The 23447-nt window shown below is 39.3% G+C and overlaps 1 protein-coding gene and 1 non-coding gene across 5 annotated transcripts; one reads left to right on the top strand and one right to left on the bottom strand.

The window, feature by feature from the left end:
* Positions 1-267: 267 nt before the first annotated feature.
* On the bottom strand, positions 268-18662 carry ppp1r9ala (protein phosphatase 1 regulatory subunit 9A-like A). Of its 4 annotated transcripts, none has more exons than XM_086091581.1 (20): positions 18500-18662; positions 15109-17062; positions 9974-10106; positions 9528-9648; positions 9157-9261; positions 8789-8939; positions 8068-8226; positions 7889-7942; positions 7476-7705; positions 6551-6647; positions 6338-6449; positions 6101-6252; positions 5565-5886; positions 5421-5478; positions 5258-5329; positions 4659-4854; positions 4057-4101; positions 2485-2601; positions 1663-1851; positions 268-1276 (listed from the first exon to the last, which is right to left on the bottom strand). In XM_086091581.1, the coding sequence occupies exons 2-20, from the start codon at positions 16921-16923 to the stop codon at positions 1127-1129; spliced, it is 4278 nt and encodes a 1425-aa protein (XP_085947707.1). In that variant the 5' UTR covers positions 16924-17062; positions 18500-18662; the 3' UTR covers positions 268-1126. The 4 variants fall into 4 exon arrangements, with proteins under 4 accessions (XP_085947707.1, XP_085947708.1, XP_085947709.1 ...); XM_086091582.1 differs by having other exon boundaries at positions 18511-18659; XM_086091583.1 differs by lacking the exon at positions 4057-4101.
* Positions 18663-20717: 2055 nt separating this feature from the next.
* On the top strand, positions 20718-20799 carry trnas-cga (transfer RNA serine (anticodon CGA)). Its single transcript has one exon. It is a non-coding gene; the product is annotated as a tRNA-Ser (tRNA).
* Positions 20800-23447: the final 2648 nt, after the last annotated feature.

Genomic DNA, 23447 nt, shown 5'->3' with positions numbered 1-23447 from the left:
AGTCATCCTGATTTTTATTTATTTTAATAAGCAAGGGCTCTCAACTATTTAATTCAGTATTTGTAAACTACAATATAATTTGTATCATCTTGCTTTCCCTTATTTTCTTAAGATGGGTAAAAATATCAAAATTGATCAATTATTGATGAAAATAGTAAAAAAAAAAAAAACTTGCAGTGGAGTGCAGTCAAATGTAAGCAGCAGCGTTTCCACTAAATGAGCCATTGGTAGTCGATTACAATTGTTACAAGGCAAATCAGTAAACAATACTGTTTAACATGTTTATTGATTGCGTTTGTACCATAAAGCGTTTTGACTGATTCCGAAAAATGAGATCAAAAGTTTTCTTGCCGTTTTATACAAAAGTGTACAAAAAAAGAGAGAAAGCACTTGGTTTGGCTGTGAACAGTCATGATTCCTACAGTCCTTATCATAGGCACATGTTTACCGTCCAGCGGACCTTGATCACACTTTTTCCTTCATAGACCATCATAAGTCCGACTCAACATTTACACATGGAGGGACAGAAGCAGAGCTCACGTGATCCTTGATTTGTTGATCTGGCCTAACTATTCTACTTAGTAGAAAACATTAAATACGATAAAAGCAACAATTATATTTAAATGAAAAAGTAATGTAGATATTGGCACATGTATAAAACGTATTTATACATTTAAAACCTTGTCATTCATGTAAGATTAAGAGACATAATAGTGCTTTTGACTTCATTGTACAGTACAAAGTGTTGTACATACAACAACAACGTTATACTAACTAGCAAAAATATCACGTTTTCATAGCAGTACACATTGGACATCCATTAAAAAAAATAATGTGCATCATATATCTGAAAACATACTTTATAATAATCACTCGTAGTTTTATAGTGGTAAAAAAAAATGTAGGCCTTTAGGTCACACACACACACACACAACATGGAGGTTTCCAATCCCATGATAAAAAAAAAGATTTTGAGTTAGTGTTATAATGCTGCAAAACCAGGCGCTGAAGTATGGAAAAAAAAAAGTGACCAGTGGCACCTTTGTCCGCTCAGCATGGGCACTTAACGGTGTGAGACGACAACATCAACCTTGTCAATGTCTTTTTGTGAGCTACCTGGACCGCTTCAGCAGACGGAGTCCGTATTGATCGGCAGCCGCGCACTACGGCGGATCTCCTTCTCTCGTTGCTTCTCCAGCTTTTCTTGGGCCTTGCGCATTTCCTTCAGCTTTTTCTTGATGGTGGAACGGTCGCTCTGACTCGACACACCCAGCACCTGCAGGACATTGTGTGGATTTAAGGAATAGTGGACAACTCCAAACAACTCTTATATTTGATTAGGCTAAAATCAGTTGCTGTTTTGCTTGATTTAATTTTTTAAGATTGATCAACACACACAAACAATGCACACATAAATATGAATAATTTTCTGTTTTGTTTCAAGGCAAAATTACACTATTAGCTAAAAATGCCTCCTCTATACATTATCAAATGTACTGGGGTGGACAAACTTTGGCCCATGGTACAGTTGAAATACAGTCATGTAAAATATGAACAAGCCAAAGCAAAGGAACACAAGCAGCCACAAGATGGCAGTCTCACGCAAGGCAATGTCTAATTCAGGACAACTCTGCGACAATATTTGGATTCAGGAATTTGTACCTTCAACTTGTCACTGTCCAGCTGCAAAAGTTGCTGCCCGTCAACTCCCTTGGATGTGAATTCAGCCGTGTATTGGTCCATGTTCATGCCCATTAACCAGTGACACACCTGTTGATTGGTCCACTCAGCGACAGGACGGTTCTGCCACTGATATTCTTTTCCTGTGGCCACTGGCTCATCATCCAGAGTCTACACAGAGACACAGGCAATTTGGTAATATTTCAATAAGAAATGCTTGCTTCACAAAGCTTTCTTATAACTTGAGTGCTAACACGATGTCCTTCCTTGTGGAAGTGTCATGTATGATCCTAGAATGGTGGGATACGTGCCAACGTCATGCGTGATGTGCAAAAAGGATGCCAGGTTGAAATGCTCTTGTTGAGACAGTAGAAGAGGAGTGCAACAAACAAACAACCACACATTCTACGAAGACTTCATGCTGTGTACAACGCTCCGTGCTAGATGACCAACAGTGCGCTAACTACTAACTAAGATGCAGTTAAGTTGACCGTGTTGTGGGAGTAGGAGGAGTCATAGCAGTCAGCAAAGCAGTCACATTTGTTCTGCAGTCCACCGACAGAACGTGAAGCGCTAGTTTATGGCACATAACAAAAGCTAGGTTGACACTTGCAGTATCCAAACAAAATGGCTTCGACACAGACACAGACACACACAGTTTTCTTCTATTTCCTCTCTATTCAGGGTTTAATCACAGCTGTGTGGGGGAGGGGCCTTAAAGAGCATGCTTGAGAGTGTCCCCTTTCAGCCCCATCCAGGCATCCCACACAGCTTTTGTGACTGCGCAACAAGGAGAGCACTCACCTCGCTGGAAGAGAAGATTAAAGTGTGTGAGCGCCCAGACAGATTGGGTTCAGCGACTAACCCAGAGATGTCTGAACTGGCACTGGCGGGGTTACAATCATCTATGACTGACAAACTCTGGTGGAACAAGCGGAGACAAGGAACGCATTTACAACACAACACATCAACTGTTCTTACACTGGCTCAAAGCTACAAGGCGGAAAGGACTACGACTTCATCACACGATACATGATTGGAGTGTGGAGGCAAGCCAGGTCCCTTGGTACGAGGGCTGAACAATTAATCATATTCAAATCAACATCGCAAGGTAGTAGGATGCAATTTTCAAATTGCAAAGGCTGCAATTTAGAAAAAAAAGACTTAATTTTCATCATTCAGTAGGCATAAACTGTAGTAAGTTAACAACTCTAATTTAAATAGTGCCTTTATTTGATGTAACCCTATACAAGCAAAACATTTATGTGTAATAAATCTGATTATTGTAATAAATTATTTTATTGATTGTGTTTGTTCAAAAATACAAACAAAGGGAACTTTAAAACAAAAATGGCATAATATTAGCAATTGCAATATTGGGGGTGGCGGGGTTCGCAATTAGATTATTTTTCAAAATCATTCAGCCACACTCAGCACTCAATCATTTTTCAACTACTTGAATCAACCTTTTAGTTCTAGACATTGGTCTGCCACAAAAAAAAACTACACCAACTTCTAAACTACTGTACATTTAACAGACAAACTACAGTTGAGTCAATATCACTACAAAGTGCCTTTGTGTCGTCATCATTATTGAACGCAAGGGATTTCGGCCCAACATTACAAAATCTTTTTTTACGTAACTTTATTGTCCACAAAGTTATCTAAAAAAAGCTTTTGATGTTTTCAGTGACATTACTACCAGAATTCTGTCTCTTAATGCAGGCAGACTAAATATATACACTTGTGTGCATAATTTGCATGATATGATGTGTGCAATTGGATGTTGTCAACCTTAACATGTCTACTCTGTCACAGTTCAATATCAACTGATATAAAAACCTTACAGAAATTTTGAAATAGTACAACAGTAGTCTGCTTGCTATTGGAATCAAGGTCCACAATGTTCACATTAAATGTTAACATAAACCAAAAATGTCCACCCTGTCAAAAAGCTCACAAATTTAATTTAGCTGTTTGTTTGTACATTGTCTACTTTTAGTTTATTAAAAAAATAAAATTAGTGTGAGAATGGCAATATGCATTTCTAACATCAAAAGAACTACTTAATGAAAATTAATTCCAATGGAAAACCCCAACTTTTTAGGGATGAATGGTGAATCCTCAAAGGCACCTTAGGGTGATATTAACTCAGGTAATGTAGAACTGTTTGTTCGCTGAGATACTGAACTATTTTGTCAGAAAACTGTGAGCTGTCTCCAATGCAAGCAAGGCCAAGAGTCTTTCTTTGGGCGTGAGCAAATATTGAAATTAAGTTTAAATTTAACACTACCATATACCCATGACTAGGAAAAAAGTCAGCAATAGATTTGTTAGTAGCGCTCTAATGAGTCGACAAAAAAGGGCATACTGTACCAAATCTAGTGAGCGACTGAATAAAGACGACCAGGAGAGATTTGTCTGTTTAAAAGGAAAACACGGTTGCTTCAATGAGACGTGTGTACATGTACTAACAGACAGTAACCTAAGATGTAGCAGCCGTGTCTTGCTTTTACAAAATCTTGACTTGAATTCATGAAAACGTGGCTGAAACACTTGTCAAAGCATGGTGTGCGTAAGCATGTCTATTTGTGAGCGTGTGAGACAGGGTGAGAAAGCCAGTAATTTGACTCGATGCGTTTGATGTGTTAGCCTTTGCAGATGAGTAAAATCACCAAATTCTTTGCTGCTTAGCTCTCCGTGATGGCCAACATGTGGATCCACTTTTTGTGGCTTTTGCATAATGTCGTGTATTTGGATACTAGGTCAGTAAGAGCAGATGTTTGGAAGTGCATACTAGTATTGCCCATTCAAAGACGATGGTGTGATGAAAACGCACAGCCCGGAAAGGGATCAAGTTTTTGGCTTCACTCATGTTTTGTTAAGTTGAAATTCATTACATGAGAAAATAGTCCTGCATTAACTCTGTGTTGGGTACAAATACTGTGCTTCACGGGAAATTCCAAAAACTTTAATACCTTGTTCTTGCGATCCTGGCTTTGCTCACAGCTGCTCTCAGCGTACGGCAAGCTGCTACTGGACGAAGACGGCTCCCTGTCTCGGTCCTTCTCTTTGTCTCCAAACCAAGAGAAGGGCATACAGGTCGGGATGGAGGTCATAGAATCTGCGGGAGACAGGTTACTGACAGATTCTTCCAGTAACTCTGCTGACCCCCTACACATAAAGGAAAAAAGATAAACAATCAAATCATATTTAGGCAACAATAACAGCATGTGTTGGACCAAAAGCACCATAAAACATTTAATTGGGGCTGATTTTTAACACCATCAAGTTTCATTACTATATCATTACTTCCTTCATTCATGTTGATTTGATCTGTACTTAAAGTGTGTGTACCTAAAGAATATACAAATTGAATTTCCCTTCAGTAGAAAAATGTCAGGTTGTTTTTTCTTAATAGCTAAATATTTACATTTCTGTACTGTTACAAAGAGTCAAATGGATCCCAAATATAGTACCATTTGTCACAGAATTAAACTATTTACACTAGACATTCCATTAAGTGAGCACAATAAAATGTCACTTGTCTAATGGTATTTAACATGCTGTAGAATACCTGCTGTCCAAAGACATTCTCATTGCCTCCTTATCATGTTTTCTTCCTTTGCCTCCCGACTTTCGAAGGCCCCTGGTATGGTATTGACCAATTCAATGTCGGATTAGAAAGGGCAGAGTTGTGACTATGATGCAACAAATGTTGAGGAATTGTCGAAACGTACCCAAAGTCAGGAAAACGTCTTTTAGGTTTGGTAGCTGATGTGGGTTCAATTAATTCATCTGCAAAAAAAAGAAAATAAATCTTACTTAAAAAAAAAACAAACATATTTCCTAGTCAACCAGTAACATTGCGGAAAAAAGCTTACCTTTGAGCACTTTTTCCTTGACTTTAGACTCCCTCTTTTTGACATTGTGCATAAATCCAGAAGGGGATGCTGTTAATGAGGCGTCATTTAGAGGGGACAAAGACGGGCCTCCACAGCTTTCAATACCGTCCCCCTGTGATGGTGATAAAGATGGGCTGTTGGAGAGATCGGCCTTGCTCTTCGGCTCATCTTTTGTCTCGGCTGCGTCATCTTTTTGTTCGTTCTCAGGATAGAAGACAGGCACTGGGAGGGACAGGCTCTCGTGGATGGAGCTCCTTCTTGGAGGTTCCTGCTCCTCCCGGTCATCGTCTTCCACAGTTTCCTGTTGGGACATTGTTGATTAGGACAATGCAAGGAAGAGGAGATATAAGCTTTTGTATTGACTGACAGATTCTCCTAAAGACAAGGTGCATTGCACAATTCCAAATATATGCCATGTGTATGAAAAATGGTGATCACTAATGAGTTTTTATTAATATTCTATTGTTTAATTAAGAAACATGATATTTATGTTTATATTTACGACTGAGGCTAACCTGTGAGAGGTTCGGGGACACTGTGAGACTCTCTTTCAGTTTGTTTCGAGATGGACGCTGACGTTTGGCCTTCTGGGCTAACAGGCCTTTTGCTTTGTGTGCACTGGTGTCCAACAGCTCCGTCTCAGGGACCAACTCGTTCCAGTCTTCCTCTAAAGAATAACAAGAACACAAAACAAGTAAGACCTTTCTTCATCTAAATTACTCTATCATAAATTAAATTAAATTATATTATACCTGCAAGTGAGTCCTCTGACTTTTTATCTGTGTCTGGGACTTGGAAGCAAAAGTGATCTTCTTCTGAGTTCCGCAAATCTCCTGAAGCTCCCGCAGACTCCAGGACAAGTATCTGGAAACAAACACCAAGTATTAATATCATTTTTGTTTGTCGGTTTGACGTACTGTATAAACATGTTTTAATGCTAGTGTTTTTTTAATTTTATTTCTTACCCTGTTCTGCAAGCACTGCAGCTGTTCTTTGTACAACCTTTCTTTCTCATCTGTACTCTTCTTCAGCTCTTCCTCTTTCTTCACAAAGTCTATCTCTCTGAAGAGAAGGCGTTGAAATAAGGTTACAGATTGCAACACTTAATTCTACATTATAATGTGGCAATATGTACAAGATATACAGTATATAAACAAAGACATTTTTCAAAAATAGATTGCAGGACTCCCTTCAGGGCTGCCTCTATTTCCTTCAGAAACGAGTCATTTCACCGAAAAAGTCATAATGCCAGACCAGGTCCTGCTTTCTATTCAGGAGTCACAACTTTTCTGGAAAGTATTTGTGTGTGCGTGTGTCTATTAGGGATGAGGCCTTCATTTGTACAAAGATTAAGATTGTAAGATTACAATTTGTCAAGTGAGCTGGACAAGATTAAAAGGTTTCTTATGGAGAAATACAGTGAACCAGATAAATGAGGTAGTGACCACTATAAGTCACTTAGCTCCCTGGATAATAAACATGAATGCACGCCACATTGAATAATAGTAAAGGTAAGGATGTTATGTCCTTATAGTATTTAAAATGGTGCAGTGAACTTGTTTACAGATGTGCTGCATCTTAGGTTTGCGATCAAATTTAGTGTGAACATTAGCATCTATGAATAATAAATCATTATGGTTACCACTTATTGTCATCCTGACAGCAAAATAGATGTGTATTTTTGGGGGGAGGCTTTTTTAATTGGTGCGTACAAAAACTTGCAAGTAATAAATGAAAAGCGAGAAATTCCATGGGTTCAAGTGAGCCCATGTAACAGAAAATGTTAGATTATGAGTTTCTCATATACTGTACAAGTCTTAAGTAAACGACCATTCCAAACAAACCGACCCATTCCGCAGCAGATTGTAATCTAGCTCAATATAAACTTACTTCTGCTGGTAGTCTTTTAGAAGCTTCTTTGCCTTGTTGTACTTCTTGTCCAGCATCTCATACTGGGCTTGAGTTTCTGCTAACTGTTCGTTTATTGTCTTGCACAGAGCCTGAGTTTCCAGCCAATAACTCTCCAATTTGAGGATTTTTTCATTGCTATCCTCAAACTTTTGCTCCAGTGCAGACTCTCTGGCTTCCCACAGTGATTTGTTCTCCTGGGATTCCCTAAGCTGTGCAGACAAATGTAATGTGAACATTCTTTAATAACCAATATTGCATATTTATGTATAAGTATGTATTAGCTTCCAACACCACAACAAAAGAATGCAAAACGACTACTGTCCTGTCCAGAGTAACTACGGGTACTGTTTTTAGATTTTTACAAGTTTTACTTGATATCATTGTAGTCATACCTTTTCCTTCAATTGATTAATTTCAGCTGATGCAATGCTGTGTTTGAGCTGCAGCTATGGGAACAAAGAATTACATTTTGCATGATGATTAAAATATGCAATAATTGAATGTCTGTAAAAGAGGAACTTTGATTTACATTTGGAATAACATTACAGTTGAAATGTAGAGAAAAGTGTACCTCTTTATATCTGAAGGCCATCTGTGAGCTGTCCATATTAGACGGCATAAACAACGCCTCTGAATCGGGCAGCTCAAACACCTCTACTTTCCGCCCTGGAGAAAAATTTGAGCCAAGAATCCTCTCATTCACTGTGTCGTCGTCCTCAAAGTGCTCCTCCTGAAATATGAGATCACGCATGGCATCACACACGGCAAACAATAACACACCCTACAGGCCCGGGAACATGCTCTGCATGTGTCAACAACACTCCCAGTGGCACAGTTCAACCGCAGTCCGGAAGTAAATTCTGGAATGATATCCAAACATCAGCAGGCTGGCACACAGAAAGCTTAGCAGGAGCTCGACTGCACATTTGCAGCAAGTCTCTAGCATCAAACACATCAACTTCATCTCTGTGAACACATTTATACACATTTTGCTTGCTACAAGTTGAGCATGAATCGTGCTTACTTATTTAAGATTATGCTGCAGACGTCCTGCTACCAGTAACTTTGACAAATAATCACAGTTCCACCATAAAGTTAAATGCCTGCAGTTGCCTTAACCGCAGAAAGCAAACATTCCACAACTTGGGCAGACGGTCGGGAGCTGAGTGAACACCTTGAAAAACAGCCACGGCACCAGGCTTACTCACTTGCAGCTGCTCTTTCCCTCATTAGACACAAAGTGACTGGATTGGGCTTTGTAGATGGATGATGGAGGCTTTTTATGGACTCACCTCTTCTGTTGAGTGATCATAAGTTTCATCCAGGAGGTGTTGCTGCTTCTGCTGCTCTTGGTGATGGTGGTTCCTCTCCTGCTCTAGTGTCTCACTGATGAGGCGGGCTACTTCGCTCTGTGTCCCTGGCTTTTCGCGACCAATAAGAAACCTATTAACAAAAATGTGGTAATACAGTAAATATAACTTAGTTAAGCCTATCACGCATCATTCCATCATACCATAATGATAAATCATTGACAGGGTGCTATACTTTGGGTTGCCTCATAATTCATCGCAAGAGATAAGAGGTGCATTCTTGCATGGGGAAAAAAAACTTTGGAATCAGTAGATCTGAAATATTGACGTTGAAAAGGTCTCGGGCTAACCTCACTGTGCCTTTGGTGTTCTTGAGAACAGTTGCTGCAAACAGCTGGGTGACACCCACCAGACTGACACCATCCACTTCCACTATCTGGTCATTCACCTGAATCCTAAACAGAGAAGAAAGGATTGAAAATATGTTTGTACAGCATTTTCCTTTAAAGAGAGGAACCACGTTCAAACAATAATGAACATACACAGTATGAAAAGGCCCAGGAAACACAGGAAGTGAGATTATTTTTGTCAGCTTCCTTGAGAGGTTATTAATAGTAGTGGTTATTTGTGTCTTATGGGTCTCTTGGCCTCTACTAAAAGTAATAGGCATGAGCTGTGAGGTCATTCAAGCATGATGCTGGATGTGGACATTTTGACCCACCGTCCATCTTTTTCAGCTGCTCCCTGCTCTGTTATGGTCTTTACAAAGATGCCAAGCTTCTCCAGTCCCTGGTCAGCTCCCACACCCATTCCAATAATGCTGATGCCAAGGCCATTGTCCCCTAGACACAAACAAATCACAAAAATAAAATAAAGTTGCATGGAAAATTTCATGCAAATCGGCCTAATTTTAAATGCACAAGCCTTCAACATGATGGGAAACACTCATACTCTGCTATGATTATTATGTTTGGAATATGGAATTTGATGAATCTGGCAACAGACATTTTAGCTGAAATGTCAGACGGAAGAGAAGCCCATAAAACAAAAAAAAAAGAAAAGTTTCCACCCTTTGCTTTGCTCAGCAGCTTCGAGTAAAATCTACTTCTGAAATGGCTTCATTGTTTATGACTCAAGGGGAATTTGCTTCAGAGTCATTAAGATCACCTTTCTCAATTTCCACAGGGAATACATCCATCTTCTCCACTCTCTTCTCCAGCTCATATTCAGCAGATGCAGAAACGGGGTCTACGTCATCGTTGCGTCGATCATACTCCTCATTAGAGAAGGTACTGAAGACCTGTGGAGACCAACATATAGTTGACACAAAACCTCACATAACCATGCTAACACATTAGCTTCTAGACATTTTTACGACAAGCATGTGATGATGTGTGTGTGCAAATCTGATCATAAATATAACAAGTCACCAGTAGGCTCTACTCTATGCATTCCAAATATAACCAAGAAATGAATCTGATCAAAGTTTCTAATAAGTTGTGAACCTTTCAGCCAGGCCTAATAAAGCTCTGACGAGGTCCCTTAGGCTGTTTTCTGGTTAGATTTATACATCTACACACTCATTCACCCCGCTGTATGGTACAGCATAAGCAGGGGGGAAAGTAGGACACAGCTGGGACGAGCTAAGAAACAGATATAGTTGGGATCAATTCTCCAAGACAAGTGTTAGCACTGTTTTATCCCAAAAAGAAAAAAAATATATTCCACAGTCTCCATCCAAACGGGCTAGTGCTCAACTCCAGCCCAAATATTATAGCAATCAGATGTGTTGATTTAGAAATTCTATAACAAGCACACACACAACTAGAAGTCTACTCGCTGATTAATAAAACAAAGTTTGTGGAAGCAGTTTTTTCCTTTAGCGTTTTATTAAGCATCTGTCCTACTATTTTAGGTCATACATTACGCTTTCTTGTGTGATGGGTGCCATGTTGTGGTGGACCCTATAACCAGCACTACCCTTGTACTGTATATACATTACAAAAATACAGTAAGTTTAAATGATTACTCCATATTCATACTGTATGATCTAAATCTTTAGGGAACTATTCATTCTTGCATGTTGGGTGTTTTGTTTTGTTTTGTATTAGAGTATTGGAGCAAGATGCCTACCTGTGCTATTCAATCCAAGATGCTTGAGAAACTTCGGGTGAAAGGTCATATTTGTAACAAACAGCGCTAAGCTTTTCCCTCAGCCTTCCACACCAATTTCCTCATTGCTAATCATTGATTAACCACTAAGCACTGTTTGCCGTTTTCTATTGATATTAAAATCCATTGTAAATGATTAGATCACATTATTTCCTTTATTTTTATTTTATTGCTTACATTGTCATCCCATTATATAGTGACCAGTGGCCACGATTATATCAGTGTGGTTAACTAAAAAAAAATGTTTTTAAATAAAAGTACAGTAACAAAAATGTCTGGTCTGGCCTTTGAAGTTTGACATCCTCGTCGAGATGCAGTGGCTTGCCAAGACTTGAATAATCAGCCTCTACTAGTTTTCACCGTTAAACAGTGTTGTCAAACATACCCACCACCTTTTACACATATTTATGTGTGGATTTGCAATGAGCAACTATGTTGGCACACTTACAGGTATACTGCTACTGCAACTTTTCAAGCCAAATCAAAGAACCCAGAAAACCAAAAAATACACACACCACTGGCGTTGTGGAAAATGTAGGAATGCTACTCATGGGGCCCTCCACCCTGCATCAACCAGAGTCCTCATACTTCACCTACTTAGTCTTTAGTCCTTAAGATAATTTGCAACAGTGGAATATATATTTTTTTAAGTAAAAATAAATAAAATAAAAAATAATAAAATGAGTCAAAACAATTCAATAAATGTTTGATTTAAGTTACAGACTACAACTACTATTCACTGGATGTTATTACACACAAACATATACATATAATAAAATTTAGCATGTCAGCAAGTACTAGTTTACACATTGGAAAGGGGGTAATTAGGCGAAACAAACACCCAGGCAGAATCTGTGGATTGAGCACCCACTACCTCCCCCCTGACATTCCCTTTAACTCCAATGCCTTGACTGTTGCCATGGACTCCCAGGCTTTTTATTTCAACTATGTTCTGCCGTTGCTGTAACCTAATCAACCACTATCTTCCTTACAAGAGGAAAATACAAACAAGTTGGCAGAGGTGGTAGCATGGCAAAAAAAAAGAGAGAGAAAAAAAGTCAAAGCGTGTACCGTTTCTAATGCATTTCTTTGACACCCAAATTAAGTTCAGACAGGGGTCATCAGACTGTTAATGCTAGCTCTGCATTTCTTCCAAAACTACCACCAGCAGTATGTAACAACTGCGGTGACCTGTCCTCGCCTCAAATGCAGATGCACACACTAAACCGTACCCTAAAATTATAAGCATTGCCATCTTTTCACCATTCCCCTCCCCACAACAGAATACCAATGTGGGAAATTAGCTAGCAGCAACGTGGAGAGTGAATGAGAGAAATAGGCGGGCTGACCATATAGGCAGATGTACAAAACACAACTTATCAAAGTACTGTAGCTGTAAGAGCTCACTCTGAGACAGGCGTGGCTGCCTGGTGCAGATCACAGCGTAATTGAGGGGAAAAAAGTACTGTACAATTATACTCTTGGCTAGCACAGAGTGACAAACTACAATATCTATGTATGACCTAAAGCAAAAAAGGTGGCGCTGAACAAGACCAGAGCGCCATAATAGAATTGCATTTTCAAAAGAAGTGTAAACTTGAGCAGGCTCAACAGGTTTGCTTATAAATGGCCCACACAAACTGCTTTTGTCTCAAAGCATCTGCTGACATTTTTAGTTAACATATACTATTTGTCTCTGGTCACAACAACGAGCTCCAAGTTACCTTAAAAACAGCATCAGTATTCCTCCACCGGCAGTTTATTAGTCACTATCCAGGTACGCGCTCATAGAGAACAGAAACTGCAAACATCAACATTTGTTGCAGTTTTTAGATTAGGGCTGCAACTAACGATGATTCTACTAATTGATTCATCTAATCGAATATATACAAAAATAAAAGTTTAAAATTTCCATCCCTATATTCAAGCACAAGACATTATTTGAAATTGACAATGCACAAAAAATAATAATTAATTGTGATTCAGGTACAGGTTTGGTCCGTAACGTGTAAGAAAATAGACAAAACATGCTGATTGTTTTCCACCAGAAAGATAATCAGTCCGCTTTCATTGTGGACTACAAAAATCTGATATTTACGTTTGAGAAGCTAAACTTTCAAGTATTTGGATAATTTTAAATTAAAACTAAAAATATAAATGATTCATATCAGAAATAATTTGATACATTTATATCCATTAGTTGGAGATGAATGGATTCATAGTTTTACCTCCGTTTTAGATAGTATGTGTTTGTGGGTAGGGTACATCATCAATTGACGTCAGGGCTCCAGCAATTGAACAGTTTTAGTATTCTGCTGATTATCCATTAATCAAGTAATTTCGCATTGGAACATCTCAACAGAACATATGAATGGACAACTTTTTTGTTTTTTGTAACAAGGATTTCTTTCCATTTTAAATTAGAGTTTAAAAAAAATTGTAAACAAAAAGGTCAGTTCAAACTTTTGCTGAAACAAACGCCTAAGCCCTTGCCTAAGACACTTTTACGAATAGCTGGTTCCTCATTCCCAACAATACGTACACATAAAATCCAAGTCAGCCAATGCAAATAGCTGTGTGCTGCCATACCTCTCCAGTCTTTGTCCCCTAGATAACACACCTGCAGCTGACTGTGTTAATCATTCAGTAACTAAGTCAGAGCGCAAAAGTCTTACATTGCAGTCATTGCATACAAATTACAGTACATTAAACAATTGTGTTTCTCTCTAGGAAAGACTATTGCAATATGGGTGAACTTTTAAACCCCGGATTTAATAAAGGAGAAATCCAGCATTTCATTTACCGATGAAATACAATGTTTGTATTATACAGAACCCTCCAGCTTTGCCAAAACACTATTTTTACTCTATGACGTGACTCTAATACTATGAAAGTATGTGTTGATTGATTGTTGTTGATTTCTAAACCCATCAAACTAGTAGGGTAAGATTTTAAAAAGATACTCCACATTAGTTACAAATAACAAGACCACGCATTCACAAAAACAATCCTTTCTTTGACTGGTAAGAGGACTTTGGTTACACTGCTGGGACCTAATCCAGCTTTGGGACACAACCATAACGCAATTCCTTTCTACCAGTCAGTATTATTGCGCAGTTTCACATGCTTGCACACGCTTTGGCCTATTTGCGCACTCTTTCCTTTCCTAACTTGTGAACCTGGCCTGAGGTAACGGCCACGTAAACAATGTAATGTTAAAACAAATGCAACTCGGCCAACAGCAAAACCAGGTAGGATCCATGGTGTTATTTAAAAATACCTGATATTTAAACCAAGGCTACGACATGTGCGTGTAAAAAAAAGAAGCTTGTAACAAAAGTGTGCAAACCGCTGTTGAACTGTACTAAAACTATGGCAGCACTTCATATTCCTACAAAAACAATAGGGACCTCACAGCAGTCGCTGCTTGAGCCCCAGCAAGCCTGTTTTGTCAGTTGCATCACTTTTCAAGAAGCCTCTGGTACGGAGCTTGTGCGAAATTCAAAATCTAGCAAATTGTTGTTAACTAAATAACGATTTAACTCTGTCGCTGCTTGACTAACTTTTGTTTTTGTGCCCTCCAGTAGGTCAGCCTCTCATCCCCTCTCCCAGGACCCCCTGCCAGGATGAGTGGGAAAGTGGAGGATCCACACCCAGAGATAACAGTACATTTTACAGCCTGGATAAACAAAATGTTCATAGCGGCATTGGAATGCACTACAATTATTATTTTTTCCCCCTTGTTTTGTCAAAAACGCTGATTAGATACCATGTATACGGAACTAAAACTGTGAAAATACCAAAACAGATTACACACCTGATAGAAAATGACTTCTGAAACGATAAAATAGAAAAGTACATAAATGCTCTTATCTCCCACATGTGTTAATACAGAAGTATCAAAAAATAGCTATTGTACAACTGCAAAGTCACTATACCCCTTTTTCTCAAGTCTACTACGACAAATTTCAGACAATACGTATTTCTGCTTACTAACCTCATGATTTACACATTAGGGTTGATGCTATTATTTTAGTTGTTCACAGCATTAACAATTATAAAGATGGTGTTGGGAATTTTTTTCATTCACAACTTAAGCAATCTTTTGGCAGCATCAAATGTTACCTTACCAGAATGGGATCTGTGGAAAACTTGATTTTCCTCTTAGGTGGAGGTGCCTCTTCATCAGACAGTCCTGGGGCCTCATAACAGTCATCATACTCCCTGTACATTTCCTCCTCCTCCTCGTTTTCTTCTTCGTCATCTTCTTCTTCCTCCTCCTCCTCCTCCTCTTCCATGAGGACCTGGTCTACATCCTTGTCATCCACAAAAGCTGCATTCTCGATACCGTAAACTGGGGCTCCATTTACGACCGTCTTATCGCCCTGCTCCTCTAGCTCTCTCTCATGTTCATCGTCTTTGTCCATACGCTTCTCTTCAATTCCGTGTTGTACTTTGCCATCAAAGACAGAGTCAGCTGCTTTCTCCTTGGCGAAGACCCTTGCTACAGTATGATCAGAAGGGTTTCGTTTTTCTGGTTGACGTTTATGTGTTGGATCTTCTGATGGGCATTTGTCTCTTTGGATAACAAACACATTGTCTTCAACATCCTCGTCTTCATTCTCAGAAGATTCATTCTGAACCACAACAAGCTCTGCCCGTACCATGCCTACCCCTCTGGAGTCCATTTTGGAGGTCTTTTCCTTGGTAGGACCTTTCAGTAAACTGTTGTTACTTTTGGCCTTCTCAGTGGTGTAGGTGTTCTCAAAGGCACCCATGTGCTGCCTCACGTCACTTGGGGGCGAGTTACAAGGCTTGCTTTTATCCCCAACAACAGATGTCTGACACGATCCATCCCCGGATGATGAGAGTCGCTTGTAGCCATGGCTAACTGGGCTTGTCGGCTCTGGTGACAGGCGTTTGGGAATGGCATCATTTGTCGGGGAAATTGATTTGTAAGCTGCGTTAGTAACTGGGAATGTAGATTTAAGACCAATATTAGACCCTGAGGATGCCGTTTTGTTCATGACGCATGTTTCATGAGACATGTTTTTGTTGGCGCCATCAGCTACAGATGAAGCGTTAGTGGCTTCTTTAACAGAAGTGGCTTTGTGTAAGCTGCCTCTTGTTGGAGACGTCTGGGGTGAGCGTTCAGTCATACTGTCTGATTTAGCAGTCATCGTTACCCCTTTGGCAGCAGCTATGCTGTGATTTTCTGAGTCATTCCCAGCCATAAAATTCTCCAACCTTTTTGACATGGGCCCTGCATTTAGTGACACTCTAGGCACATTCTTTTTTTCGTTATCAGCATCCGGTCGACATTTAACGCCCGATGTAGTAGTTTGCTCGGGTTTGAAAGTCTCTGAAGATCCCGATGCTCTGCGTGCAGTTTTCCCCTCATCAGAAGAACTTCCGAGGGACAGCCGGTTGACTAATCTGTTTGCTGAATGCTTGTCAACAGCAGGCTGCTCAGTGATGCCCCTCTCAAATATTTTCCTAGTCACGGAAAACTTCTCTGCCAAAGTCACCTTGTCGATCTCCACATCCTCCCCTTTGGGAGTTGTATCTAAACTGAGAGATTCTGGGCTTGTCAGACTGTTGAAGTTAACTCTGTGTGAGCTGGCTGGAACTGGAAGCTTTGGTGGAGTCAACTGGGGAACATCAGACTTTAAAGTTGACTTTACGTCCTGCTGCTGCTCCTCTTGTTGCTGGCCATCCATCTGTAGGAATATATTCTTGATCTTGTTAACCCTGGTACCAAACGGCCTCCCCCGGGAGTCCTCACGGGCGTCGCTGGACCCATTTGCATTTGACTTGGCAGCACCTTCTGATTTTGAGCCATCAAAGGAGCATTTGATAGCATGGAAGTCAGACTTGTATGCATTTCTGTGGGGGGAGGCGCTCCTCAGGGTCCTCTCGCTTCCTTTACTTTCTGCTTGGATCATGTTGGCGTTTTTTTTATTCAGCTGACTTTCAATTCAAAAGATACTTGGCGGTGAATGTATCCCTCTTCACCTCAACACAGGCAGTGTCATGGGTCCGTCTGGGATTTTTTTTCCGACTAAACACACACAGCGAGGGCATCTGAGGAGGAGGAAATATCACGTTAGCTACTATAACACTATGACATTTATAGACAAAATGCCAATTGTGAGTTTTTGTGAATAAAATATCAGCAGTGGATGTTTTGCCGTGACCGGCAACTCTCCTGCGAGCGTTATATTTTCCGTAATTGGCTCTGATTGGTCATGCATTGGGTGTGGTTCCTGCCCCGCTTCACCCCCTTTTGTGTCATTTCAAGAAGTTTTCATTTTATTTTGCCACTAAAAATAGACCCTAACAATAACCCTCAGATGAGGAAGTAAGACACACTTTGCGTCTTTTCAAATGGAGCGCGTTTTCTACTTCTTTAAATGTGGAAAATTCAACAACTGATACATTTTTTCAATAAACACGTGAAACAAAACAGCTCATTTACAACTCCTGACTGGTTGCAAGAAATTATAGTAAAACAAAACAAAAAAGATTCAGAGATTAAAACCTGTGACCTAGAACTTTTGGGGCGACCGCTCTTACCACTATTCCACAAGCTGGTGTACATTTACGGGTGCAGAATTTGTACTTGTAGTTCTCATACGATTCACGGCAAAATACAACTTTTGGTGGAATGGGACTATTTTGTCTTTGAGACAACTTTCTTGTTTTCAATGTAACTACTCTTTTTCTTTTCAGTTAATTTTATTCTTGTTTGGAATTTTGCTAATTGATTTTTGCCTTTTCAATTATTATTATCGTTGGCTGGTAGTGGTACCCGGCCACCATTAACCTATTTTGTTCTTTTTTTTATTGACAAATTAACACCTTGAATAATGTTTACATTTTTAAATATCTTGAATTGAACATGTTTACTGTTAATGTAATTATTTAACTTGAGATATTAAAGACGATATTGTTGTTGTTTTTAACTTAACATTTCATGGCAACAGGACATCGATAAATACTTTTGTCATCCCGTGATTTATAAAAGAGCATAAATAACGCGCGCATAAATAACATCTCGTTGTACTCCCCGAGAAAATTCTTCAATTAATATGCGACATGTGTCTTACTACTCACAAATCAAGTTAAACATTATCGAAAGTGTCTCGTAACATTAGGCAAACGTTAACTATCGGTGCGTTTCTTTGGGCTAGCTTACGAAGCCTTTCGTCACTTTGGTTAGCTTTGTGTTAATCGATTGTTATCTACTGGACCTGGAGAAGCTCAAGTCGTAACAATGAAAAGTAACTTTTAAAAGCAACAACTTTATTCATCAATCATTAAACCCGATTTGATTGTGGTAACATTTTTGACGTAACCTCGAGTAACGTATGAAAGTTTCTGAGCTAATAGTTCAAAGCAGCGCCAATGTCTCCGACTCTCATTGAACAATCCACTTGGTGTGTGTAGTTTTCAACCACGAACATTCACAAAACTACAAAAACCGACCTCGCGGAAAAACAAACCGAAACAAAATCTCACCTCCGACTCGCTTTCATGGCGTGAAACGCCGAAAGCTCGCCCACGACGTCGCCGTTTCACCGTGTCAAAGTTGTCCCTTCTTCTCCCAGCTCAGCGCCATCATTCCCTGAAACGACCGCCAGCCTCCTCGAGTTCCCAGCAGACCTGACGGCGGGTGCGCGCGCACGGGGGTGGAGAGTGCCTCGGGAGCGCGCGCGCATTCCAGGACAGAAGCCGCTAGTACTCGACTGTGCCTGGTTAGGCCCACCTTCCAGCTCTCCTTTTTCTCCTCGGAAACGCGACGAGTTGCAACACAAAGCGTGGGAAAGGGCTTACTGTAAAACACAGCTCCCCCCAGAATCCCACACACAAACTCCTTGAAGTAGCAGTGGCCATACCCAAGAGGTTGGAAAAGTACTCTAGCTACTCAAGTGCAAATAAGTTGTGTTAAAACTACTCTGGTAAAAAGTAGAAGTACTGATTCATTTTGCACAAAAAAATAGTTGCCCTCTTTTATTAACTTCAATAAAGTATCTTACCGAGACTCTGTTCATAAGTAGAAGTATAACTTTATTGTGTGTAAAAAGGCTCCGCTCCAGGGATGGCGCTAAATCGGGGCTAAGGGGGGCGAGAACCCCGTCAGAGATCTGTGTAGCATCAGTTCACCCCATCCAGCATTTTATTCTAAGTATATTTATAAATGTCTCGGCCAAGTCCCTCTTTAGACCCGAGAGAGAGAAAAATCCTCAACTCAAAGTAGAAGTACTCATTCATCTACTGTAGCTAAGTCAAAGAACAATGTACAGACTGACATCAAATGTACCTAAGTATAAAAGTTAAAAGTTGTATTTTTAACTACAGTATTTGACCCATTTCATTAACTTGACACCACAACAATAACAAAATTAGCAAACAAAACTTTCCCTCTTTGATTAACTTATACTTGGACGCTGTTCTTTGTAAAAGTGCAAATTTAGCTTAACAAATGTAACATGACTGGTAACCGTATAAATACGGATTCTGAAAGGTATTTAAGTATGAAAACAAAAACAAATGCTATCAGATTGCATTAGATGGTGTCAGACAGAAACCTCGTATCTTCAAAACCATCACTTATCAGGAAACCAAAAATATGGCATGTTTGCTAAGTCATTAACATTGCATTGTCCAAAAGAACTACCAACACTTTGTTACACGCACACACACGCACGTGCACGCACACACACACGCTATACAATACACTTTATTTTTATTTTTATGGTTGACACGTCTTCATCCTGAGTGAGGATAGTCAAAAGTCCTTTGGTGGCTGAGAACATAATTGGCAAAAATAGCACCCAATCAAAATGGAAGGAAAGTTCATATTGTTTGTCGGATTAAATATTTAGCCCCATCTGGACCTTTAACAAAAAGCTAGCAAATAGCCCAGCATTATCGGCAACTTATGTAACAATATGCATAATGGACTTATTTGCTAAAAGTGGCATAACCAGATGGTGCTCTATTTAGCAGCCATTTTTTGCAGGGCATGGCCACTTTTTCACCCCCCCGAGGTCTTGTCCAATCTGCATATTTAATTGACAAATGCATGAAATATTTATCCCTCATCACACTTCTTCCATAAACACATTTTCACTTTGAGTACCGGCATTGTAATTGTTATTAAATTTGCTTTAAAAGATTCTATAAGCGGGATTTGCTTTTTACACGGTTTCAAATGTTTTGAATAGTCAGCCAGGAAAAAGGCTCAATTTGGAGGCATTTCCGCTGGTTTTATCTGACCTCTCATTCCAATTGCGATAGGCCAAGATTTATGTAGCGCTTTAAAACCGCTCACATGTATATAATTTTTTCAATGAGTATTGTCTTTTTAAACTATTATGGCTTTCTACATAGTTCTTGCCCCATTTAGACTTATATAAAAAAAATTGTAGCCACCAATGAGCTGTCTGGAATGAGAGGGAAATATCTGAGCAGCGTCAATTATCGCTGTTCTAAACAACATCTCCTTTGGAAGTTAGACCAGCTCCTCTCAAATAAGACATATATAAAGTGTTGTGCAACAGCATTGAACATCTCCAATTACATCCAATACAAGAGTCGCAATAAAACAACACCTTTAGCAAGATAATACAGTGGATTGACACTGCCAGAAACAACAAGTTATGAAGGGAAATTCTCCTGCTTTTCTCAGTCAAATATATCATTTTGAAATGCAGGCCTGAGCGACTTGCATGTGGTCACGATGGCCGAGTGGTTAAGGCGTTGGACTCGAAATCCAATGGGGTTTCCCCACACAGGTTCGAATCCTGTTCGTGACGATTTCATATTTGGAACAACTGTCTAATTGTGGCCATCAGGCAACTAAATTAAAGTTTGTACTGAAAAGTTTGTCGATACCCTTTACTCAAACTACTGACATTTCAAACGGCTTGTAAACAAACACGTTGACTAACTTGGTCTTGGTTTGGTTCTCTATGCAGACAGTACATGAAAATGTTGGTAGAGACTAGCCAACGGTAAATGTTCATTGTTAAAGATAGTTTAATTTCATCTCCATCATATCTTTCCAAATGGGAAGAATCTGATATAATGCCATGTTGTTTGCACAAACTTGCATGCGTGCGTCCTTGTCTTTCTGAATCATCTCCTAGCAACAGTGGGCCTGAAAGGCCATATATACACAGTCAGTGGGCTTTCTCCTTGGGGTAACATGGCAAGCTATGGCCATGGCAATGGTTCCTATGGCAACCGCTCAACACAACGTCAAAAGAACAATATTTTAAAAACAAGCAGGTGATGATATCTGATCAGATTACTGGTCAAATACTGATTAAACTTCTTGGCCTTCTGACTATGAGTGATTTCTCCAAATTGCTCTAAGGGTTACAACTGTGCAGTTCATACAACTGTCTACAGGCTTTCATGGTGGTATGCAGCATGACGGGAATGCGGGTACTCTGTTATTCAAAATATGCCCCAAGCTTAGGCTTCCATGCCTAAGAACAGGTTTATGTTACTTAATGGGCAAAGCAATAGAAGCAAAGTCTTCCACAATAAATCCGAAATCAAACCTATTCACTCTGAGTTAAATCAGATGATCCTTTACAGCAGAGGTGGGCATCGAGGGCCGGAGTCCTGCAGGTTTTGCATGTTGTCCTTCTCCAACACAGCTGATATATGATCAGCTCATCAGCAAGCTCTGCATAAGCCTGATAACGATCCTGTTGATTGGAATCAGCTTGTGCTGGAAGTGAGAAACCTCCAAAACCTGCAGGACTCCGGCCCTCGAGGACCGAGATTGCCCACCTCTGCTTTACAGTGTGAATGCTGCACTCTTTTGGCAGACTAGCGTAGTGCATTTGATTGATTGGTTTCTGAAATAACTAAGAACAGATGGCCATACAGCAAAGTAACAATACAGAGCACCTATAAAGTGTCGACCGATAAATACTTTAGCAGCTATTCATGTATATAAATTTCATAACACTCTTTATTAACTTAATCAACAATATAACAAAGGAAAATATTACAAGTTCCTTGAAAACAGCTCTTTCATTGAACTTAAGAAATTGAACTAATTTCCACTTAATTAAATGGTTTTCTTTAAACATATTGCCCTCTCAATGTACTTGTGTCAACATAATTTATAATGGTTTATTTAACTAAAATTAATAGCACCGAGTGCAACTTAATTTATTTTGGTTAATAAAATTATATTTGACTTAATCTAAAATAAAATAAATTAACAGAATCCTGATTATATGTTACATTCTAGCAAATTAAACAGTTGGTTAGTCTCCTTTTTGGAGTGTGATGTGAAGTTTGGCAACACTACAACCACAATATTAAAACACAAGTGTTAAATCATTAATAAAAATTGGGCCTTATCTGTTGCAATGGCTCTCATTACACTGTAAAAGTGTACCTATTGTTGTGGCCTGTTAGCATTACCTCTTTGTTGGAGGAACAAGAGATAAAAGTAACTTTGGCATGCATGCAGTTTTTCTTCACAGTGTTGGCAGCACAGACGGTTATGTGGAGTTGTGCCACTTAATCTAGCTCTGTTGTTTGTTACCAAGGCAACTACAAGACACCAATGGCTCTTTTTTTGTTTAGTTTTTTAGTAGGACTCTTAATGCAAGGCATCACATTCTCACAGCTGAGATTTTGTCCTACCTGTAAAGACAACAGGGAGTGAAGTAGTCAGCTGTACAACACAAACCAATTGTTTTTTTAATTCTCTGAGAGCCATATGACTCTGAGGCTTTATCATATATTCATCCATCCATCCATCCATCCATCCATCCATCCATCCATCCATCCATCCATCCATCCATCCATCCATCCATCCATCCATCCATCCATCCATCCATCCATCCATCCATCCATCCATCCAATAGTTCAATTGTGCTGCCACCAATTGTTTGCTGACCTGAACTTTTGTGAGAGAAGCATGTGACTGAAGATTTCTCCTGTATTGACAATTAATGTTTGTTTAATGTGCAACTGATGAGCAGATGTAGGGATTGAATTACAGCCGTTATAATAACATACAGTACGGCATATATGCATGTTGTAATTTGAGAATGTGGAGGCAGGGAAAAAAACTTCATGATGAACTAAGTTCTGCTTAAACTGTTGGTACAAATCTGTCTATTTTTTTCTGAAAAAAAAAATATTAGTATGACGCCTTTCTTTTATTTTGTGATTTTAAATGGACAATATGTGTGTGTCTGTGTGAATCTTTTGAGTGTTTTTCTTTTTCATATATCCTGATTTGATGTTGAGATTTCATCTTACACTTTTTTACAATTAAAACTTGATTGTTATTTCGTTAGCTCTGTAAAGCACTATGGATTGTCTTGTGTATGGTGTGTAATGGTGCTATACAAATAAACTTAAAAAAATAAAATAAAATAAATAATAAAAATAAAAATAAAAATAAACAAACTTGACATATTGTATT

This window comes from Leptonotus elevatus, chromosome 12 (genome assembly GCF_054856555.1).
Source record: "Leptonotus elevatus isolate MCC_2025b chromosome 12, RoL_Lele_1.0, whole genome shotgun sequence".
In the NCBI taxonomy this organism is placed as follows: Eukaryota; Metazoa; Chordata; class Actinopteri; order Syngnathiformes; family Syngnathidae; genus Leptonotus; species Leptonotus elevatus.
The sequence above is the reverse complement of the archived record's forward strand: the minus strand, read 5'-3'. Positions and strand labels throughout refer to the sequence as shown.